Genomic DNA, 8,498 nt, shown 5'->3' with positions numbered 1-8,498 from the left:
TCCAAGCAGTATGCTTGGGCCAGAGAATATTACCACAAGAAGGGCCTTAAACTTCGATTCACCCTTGACATCAGCACGTGAGACAATGCAAGCGATTATGGAGCAAGCAAAGCAAAACGAACAAAGGTTGGAAAACATGATGGCTGAAAACGAGCGCCTTCGACAAGATTTGGCCTTTGAGGTGGAAAAATCTCAACAAGTTGCGCGCCAAGGCCCAGGATGACCTCTGAGAAAGGATGGTCGACAATCTCGAATTCGAAGACATGATAGTAGCAGTGGCTCTGACCTATCATCCCCAGAATCTATAAAGAAGGGACGGGTCGACATCTCCAGTTCTTCTGAGGGAAGTCTGCGTGCACGGACAAAGCGAAGAAGAAATGATTCAGATGAAGAGGATCAACATGACCCCTTTGTACGATGAATTGCAAGAGCAGTGCTACCTAAAAAGTTCAAAGCACCGTCATTCACCATGTATGATGGTAAATCAAACCCCACCGATCACATTCGCCATTACAAGCAAGCCATGACGCTTCATGCAGATGACAAGGCCTTTATGTGTCGAATATTTTCGAGTAGTTTGGGACCACTGGCTGTTAGGTGGTATTATAAACTGGAGCCGGCATCGATCAAGAGCTTCCACCAACTCCAAAAATCCTTCAGGGCAAGGTTCATCACTAACGAGGTCCAGCCGAAGCAAGCCGATTCTCTTTGGGAATGCAAATTCAACTAGGGGAAACTCTTCGTGCATATTCGGCGCGATATTGGGAATGTTTTAACCTAGTAAATGATGCCTGCAATGACTCCATGGCCATCACCGCCTTCAAAATGGGGTTACATCCAGACAGCGCCCTCCGCAGCTCTTTATCCAGATGGCCCCCAAAAACGGTCTAGTCGTTGATGAAAAACGTTGAGGAATACTACAAAGTAGAAGACGATGCCCTATCGGTCAAAGCCGGGCACAACACCGCTAAGTCGGCCCCGTCTGAAATCGTGTAGCCGGTGAACGCTGTGCCACCATGGAGCCCTGAATCACGGAACCGGGCTAAATGAGATCGAAGACGGGATTCACGCCGATCAATGACCAATGTCCATACCGAGCTAGTGAGCAGCTTCAAGTGGATAGCAGGCGTCCAAGGCACGCCGACAAGAAATTCTTGGAGTTATCGGAGCCGATCAGTATCGTCATGGCTAAGGTTCAACACTTCCTGTTCTTTAAGTGGCCGTCTAAAATGGTGGGACCTCTCGACACGAGGAGGCGGGATAAGCGATGCGAATATCACAAGGACCACGGTCATGATACCGACAGTTGTAATGCGTTGAAGGATCACCTCGAGGAGTTGGTACAGGACGGTCGGCTTAAGCAATACGCCCGAAAGGACAACTCAACCAAAACAGTTGCTTTGCGGCCGGAGTCACCACTGTATGGCGTAATTCATATGATATATAGCCTGTCAACGGCTTCTGCGGTGCATACAATTCAGTCACATCCTAACCTCCAAAAGCAAATCACACCGGCGAAACACCCCCATGAAGTTGCGGGTATTTCTTTCGATGACTCCGATTTGGTCAGCGTAACACTCCCCTACATTGATCCCTTGGTAATCGAACTACACGTAAACAGATTCACAGTCAAATGGGTTCTCATTGACCAGGGGAGTACTTTGGAGGTTATGTACTACAAGACCTTTATTAAACTCGGCTTCACTGAGTCGGACCTGTCTCTGGCCCATTATCCATAAGCCAGCTTCAACACAAATCCAGAATACCCGTTGGGCAAAATCACACTACCTGTTCGATAGGGCTCCCGATCAGTGGATGTGGAGTTTTTGGTTGTCAAGCTCCCTTCGCCGTATAATCTCATCATGGGACGAACTTGGCTGCATACAATGCAGGCCGTCCGTTCCAAGCACCTATCATCAACTGCTCTGCTTCCCGACTGAACGCGGCATTGAACAAATCCGTGGTTCCTAGAAATCGACACAAGCTTGTTATCTCCTTGCCGCGAAGACTCCAAGAGAGATGGAAGTGAATTCTATTGAGGTACCGGATCAAGAGAACCTCGAAGATGGTGGGCGGCTCCCAAGTGAAAAGGCCACGGAAGCCTTGGATCAAGTTGAAATCGATGGGAATCCTAACAGGTTCTTTATGTTCGGTGCCTCCCTGAATAAAGCCGACAGACAACAGCTAATTACCTTCTTACTCAACAACTTTAATGTATTTGCATGGTCGCTAGATGAGATGTCGGGGCTGGATCCATCCGTTTCTCAGCACCGTTTAAATGTTGACCCGAAACGCAAGCCGATTATTTAGAAAAGCCGGCGTTCAACCGCAGAACACACTGCCGCCGTTGTTGAAGAAGTTAACCGGCTACTTGATGTCGGGGCAATCCGGGAAGTCACCTACCCAATATGGCTACCAAATACAGTGGTTGTAAAGAAGAAAAATGGGACTTGGCATGTTTGTGTGGATTTCACGGACTTAAATAAAGCTTGTCCCAAGGATTGTTTTCCCCTTCCCAAAATAGACCAACTCGTGGATGCCACGGCGCGTCATCAACGTATGAGCTTCCTCGATGCCTACAGAGGCTATCATCAAATTGCAATGCACCCGGAAGACCAAGACAAAACTGCATTCCTCACCCTAAGAGGAACCTACTGCTATAAGGTTATGCCTTTTAGGCTGAAGAATGCGGGGGCAACTTACCAAAGACTGGTCATTGCCATGTTTAAGGAGCAACTCGGTCGAACGATGGAAGTATAAATTGATGATATGGTGCTCAAGTCTAAAGAAGAGCAGACTCACCTAGCTGATCTGAAAGAAACATTCGGCATTTTACGCAAATACAAAATGAAGTTGAACGCTTCTAAATGTACACTTGGCATTGTTTTCGACAAATTCTTGGGCTACATTGTCAATCACCGCAGAATTGAAGCCAACTCGAGGCAAATCACAGCAATCTTGGAACTCAGCTCTCCTCAATCGGTCAAGGAGGTCTAAAAGTTGATGGGGATGGCCGCCGCACTCAACAGGCTCATCAGCTGTTCCATTGATCGCTGCCGACAATTCTTTCATACCCTACGGCAAGGTAAAGCTTTTGAATGGACCTCTGAGTGCGAAACTGCTTTCAATGGTCTGAAGACCTACCTCTGATCAATCCCATTCTTGACAACACCCTCGGCTGGCGATCCGCTCATTTTATATCTGGCAGTTTTCGGCCGGGCCGTTAGCGCCGTACTATTAAAGGAAGAGCTTGGGGAGCAACGGCCTGTTTATTATGTGAGCAAGGTAATGGTTGACGCCGAAACACGTTGGAACTTACCAAAGACTGGTCATTACCATGTTTAAGGAGCAACTCGGCCGAACGATGAAATTATACATTGACGATATGGTGGTCAAGTCTAAAGAAGAGCAGACTCACCTAGCCGATCTGAAAGAAACATTTGGCATTTTACGCAAATACAAAATGAAGCTGAATGCTTCCAAATGTGCATTTGGCATCGGTTCCGGCAAATTCTCGGGCTACATTTCAATCACCGCGGAATCGAAGCCAACCCAAAGCAAATCACAGCAATCCTGGAACTCGGCTCTCCTCGATCGGTCAAGGAGGTCCAAAAGTTGATGGGGATGGCTGCCGCACTCAACAGGTTCATCAACTGTTCCACTAATTGCTGCCAGCAATTCTTTCATACCCTACGGCAGGGTAAAGCTTTTGAATGGACCTTTGAGTGCAATGTCGCTTTCAATGGTCTGAAGACCTACCTCCGATCAGTCCCACTCTTGATAACAACCTCAACCGGCGATCCGCTCATTTTATATCTGGCAGTTTCCGACCGGGCCGTCAACGCTGTACTATTAAAGGAAAAGCTTGGGGAGCCGTGGCTTGTTTATTATGTGAGCAAGGCAATGGTTGACACTGAAACACGTTACCTCCCATTGGAAAAACTCATCCTAGCCCTCTTCATGGCAGCAAGAAAACTGATGCATTACTTTCAGGGGCATACCATCGGGGTACCAGCGGACTACCCCCTCCGGACAGTACTCCGTAGCATAGAAACATCAGGCCGCGTTCAAAGTGGGCTCTCGAACTTGGCCAGTACGATATTTAGTTTCTGCCTAGAACCTCAATCAAAGGGCAAGTCCTTGCCGACTTTGTGGCCAAATTCATTGGAGGCCTCGCTGATTGTAAGTCTGATCAGACTCAACTTAAGCCAAACTGGAGAATTTATGTTGGTGACATTTGGCAGTTGTATTGCGACAGATCATCCAACCAACGGGGCACTGGAGTCGAAGTAGTGATCATGGCTCTTGACGGAGCAATAATCGAGCAGGCCGTCAAACTCGGCTTCGAAGCATCGAACAATGAGGTTGAGTACGAAGCCCTGTTAACCGGCTTACGGAATGTACATCTTCTGGGCCCTTGGTGTTTGCTTATATTTTGTGAATCAAAATTGGTGATCAATCAGCTAAAGGGGGAGTACGCGGCCAAAACGACCGTATGGCAGTCTACATGAAAACGACAAACTCCTTGCTGGCACAATTTGACCACCATGAATTGAACCAAATAACCGGTGATCAGAACACACATGCAGACACCCTGGCCTGCCTAGCCTCCGCCATTAACTTAGAGATTAAACGGACAATTGAAGTGGGTTTCATCCCTAAGACGAGCATTAGGAAGTCCTGGTCAATGTCATAGAGTCAGGACTGAGTTGGATGGACTCTATTGCTGCATTCTTATCTTCCGAACAGCTCCCAACGGAAAAGAAAGAAGAGCACAAGTTACAAAACAAAGCCCTGCGATACTACTTGGATCCGCAAGGAAAGCTTTACAAAAAATCCCTTTCTGGTCCATACCTAGAATGCGTTCATCCTGACCAAGTCGAGGAACTCCTGACTAAAACACATGAAGGTAGCTATGGCGCCCATTCTGGCAGGCGCTCTTTGGCTCATCGAGCTGTGACACAGGGGTATTATTGGCCGACAATGAGAGCCAATTCCAAATGTTACGTGAAGAAATGTGAACAGTGCCAGAAGTTTTCTCCTTTAACCCATCTGCCTGTCGAAGAGTTGAGCTCTATAACCAGTCCTTGGCCGTTCGCCCAATGGGGACTTGACATCGTCGGACCATTGCCTCGCGCCTCGGGCAACAAGCGATTTTTGATTGTCGCGACAGATTATTTCACAAAATGGGTCGAAGCGGAGGCACTAACGCACATTCGAGATACCGATCTGAAGCGTTTTGTATGGAGGAATATCATAACACGATTCGGCATCCCAAGAGCACTTATTTCGGACAACGGCACCCAGTTTTATTGCGGTGTCTACCGAGAATTGTGCAGCAAGTATGGTATTCGGCCTTATTTCTCCACCCTAGCGTATCCACAGAGCAATGGTCAAGCTGAAACCTCCAACAAAGCCATTTTGGACGGCATCAAGAAACGGCTAGAAAAAGTTAAAGGAAAGTGGGTTGAAGAGCTTCCCAGTGTTCTATGGGCTTATCGCACTACACCAAGGAGATCAACTAGAGAAACGCCGTTCGCCCTGTGCTTTGGGACTCAGGCAATTATCCCACTTGAGATCGGCCTACCCACTCTGAAAACAAAGGCCTTTGACTTGGGCCGTAACGACATGATGCTAGCTTTCGACCTAACTCTGATTGAAGAACGGCGAGACTGAGCTCTCGCGTCTATGGCACGATATCAGCAGCAGCTCGCTAAATCATACAATCAACGTATGCATCAGCGACGTTATATACTCGGAGAACTGGTTTTGAAGAAAGTTCTTCCCACTACTAAGAATCCTACCGACAGAAAGTTAGGTCCCAATTGGGACGACCCCTATCAAATTGAAACAATCGTCGGCACAGGGGTGTATCGGCTCAAAGACATGTCTGGGAGGAGTTTGCCACGCACTTGCATAAATTCTATCATTAACCCAACTTGTAAGGCACAATACTTGTTTTGAATGTTCACCGTGTACAAATTTCACTTTTGCAATAGAGTCTCATATTTCCTCACAGAAATTCAGCTCATTAAAACAAGTCTTCCCGATTAAGCCTCCGGATTCGGAGCGCCCTTCATGGATATCATGACTGGCCGAGATCCAAGTCTCCGAATTCTAAGCCCCATCAATGCAAGACACTTTTGGGCTGATTAAGCCTCCGGATTCAGAGTGCCCTTCATGGATATCACGATTGGCCGAGATCCAAGTCTCTGAATTCGGAGCCCCATCAGTGCAACACTTTTGGGCCGATTAACCCTCCAGATTCGGTGCGCCCTTCGTGGATGTCACGATTGGCCAAGATTTAAGTCTCCGAATTCGGAGCCCCATCAGTGCAAGACACTTTTGGGCCAATTAAGCCTCCGGATTCGGAGCGCCCTTCGTGGATGTCACGATTGGCCAAGATCCAAGTCTCCGAATTTCGAGCCCCATTAGTGCAAGACACTTTTAGGCCGATTAAGCCTTCAGATTCAGAGCGCCCTTCGTGGATGTCATGATTGACCAAGATCCAAGTCCCCGAATTCGGAGGCCCATCAGTGCAAGACACTTTTGGGCCGATTAAGCCTCCGGATTCGAAGCGCCCCTCGTGGATATCATGATTGGCCAAGATCCAAGTCTCCGAATTTAGAGCCCCATCAGTGCGAGTCACTTTTCGGCTGATTAAGTCTCTGGATTCGGAGTGCCCTTCGTGGATATCATGATTGGCCAAGATCCAAGTCTCCGAATTCGGAGCCCCATCAGTGCCAGACATTTTTGGGCTGATTACGTCTCCGGATTCGGAGCGCCCTTCGTGGATATCACGATTGGCCAAAATCCAAGTCTCTGAATTTAGAGCCCAATCAGTGCAAGACATTTTTGGGCCGATTGAGCCTCCGGATTCGGAGCGCCCTTCATGGATATCACGATTGGCTAAAATTTAAGTCTCCAAATTCGGAGCCCCATCAGTGCAAGACACTTTTTGGGCCGATTAAGTCTCCGTATTCGGAGCCCATCAGTACGATACTCTTGGGCCGATTAAGTGTCCGAATTCGGAGCGCAAGCATCTAAAATGAAGCTAAAATGGTGTTTCATTTCATTGACCGATTGGCTCAGAATGTATAAGCTTAAGCTGAAACATACAAACATTTAAAACATGGTGTTTTATTAAATTAACCAAAAACTACATAATTTGCATCAAATCTGTGTTAGAGCGTTTACAATATGTTCAATTTTATTTGACATCACTCTCATCGTCGCTTTTCTCAGTTTCGAAAACGCCAAAGGAAAAGTGCTGACGTTGGTATAATGGCGACGCTGATTCAACGCTTGTTTCACAGAGAGCCTCTGCGGCTTGTAAAGCCTTAATCCACCCATGCCTGAAACCTCGGTTCTTGCATCGGCATACTTCCTCGGCTAGTTTCTCCTTGGTCTTTTCCATCCCGACCTTCCGGCCATCATGGAAGCCTTTCTCATAACCCCTGGACCTCGCAGTCTCTACTACAAACATGTTTGTCGTATCTCAATCGACAATCGCATGACTTATTAGCCATTGGGTCACCCTTTCCTCCATGACAGGGTTAGATTGGCCGGCAGCATGCGGCTCGGCACGTAGACGCATGCCGATTTCATAGGCAGTGTACAGCCCTTTCACTGCTCCATGGATACCCTCTTAAAAGACTTCGAACTCTTGTCGACCAACCATCGATTGCTAGACTTCTGGTGGAAAATCTATCGAGTGAACTCGACTGCCACACCTGGGTCGTGAACAACTGAATCCGCTTCTGTCATCGGTTTATTCCCCAAAAAAACCACAAAACTCAACGGTCGCGATGTCGCGTCGAATTTACCTCTCGGTCGCGGTCGAGGGGAGCTGCGCCGCTGCTGTTTTTCCCTTCTGGCTGATCTACTTCGATATGGGGATTGACATTTTTCCCATTCCCTCGACGTCCTACTTCCTGTGCGCATAGGCTCGCCACTGCGATTCATCTCTGTATCCAGCTCAGCCAATGTCCTCCCCTCCCCTCTGCTATTGATGAATAGTCTACTTGACATTCGCAATATCTAACCTTCCTCAACAGACTGGTTTAAATTAAGTCTAAACACAATAATGGGATTTACGGGCGCGAAGAATTCACCTCATTTATTCCTAACGGGTGCAGCGCCCCCCGAGGCGATTTCATTAATGATAAACTTCAAAAGCCCGATGCTGATCTACGCGTGCCTCAGCCACTCCATGAACTAATAGTATTCAGCCTTCCCAGTTCATACATTGGCTACGGCAATGGCAGATTTATTAATCTGATCAGCCAAATAACTAAGCCCGATGCCGATCTATGTGTGCCTCAGCCACTCTATGAACTAATAGTATTCGGCCTTCCTAGTTCATACGTTGGTTGGGGCAAGGGTAGATTTATTAATCTAATCGGCCAAACATCTTAGCCCGATGCCGATCTACGTATGCCTCGGCCACTCCATGAACTAATAGTATTCGGCCTTCCCAGTTCATACATTGACTGGGG

General features: G+C 47.6%; 1 protein-coding gene across 1 annotated transcript; it reads left to right on the top strand.

Annotated features, from left to right (window-relative positions):
- The first annotated feature begins 1,046 nt into the window (after positions 1–1,046).
- On the top strand, positions 1,047–1,739 carry LOC145805454 (uncharacterized). The gene has a single exon (XM_082900602.1). It carries the CDS (start codon positions 1,047–1,049, stop codon positions 1,737–1,739), a length of 693 nt encoding a protein of 230 aa, XP_082756728.1.
- Positions 1,740–8,498: the final 6,759 nt, after the last annotated feature.

This window comes from Camellia sinensis, chromosome 1, assembly GCF_055761805.1.
Source record: "Camellia sinensis isolate YWXY chromosome 1, ASM5576180v1, whole genome shotgun sequence".
Lineage (NCBI taxonomy): Eukaryota > Viridiplantae > Streptophyta > Magnoliopsida > Ericales > Theaceae > Camellia > Camellia sinensis.
Note: the sequence above shows the minus strand (reverse complement) of the source record. Positions and strands in the feature narration are given on the sequence as shown.

Bases quoted from the DNA above. Each gene is read 5' to 3' on its own strand.
- LOC145805454 (XM_082900602.1), top strand. From the start codon at position 1,047: ATGAGATCGAAGACGGGATTCACGCCGATCAATGACCAATGTCCATAC.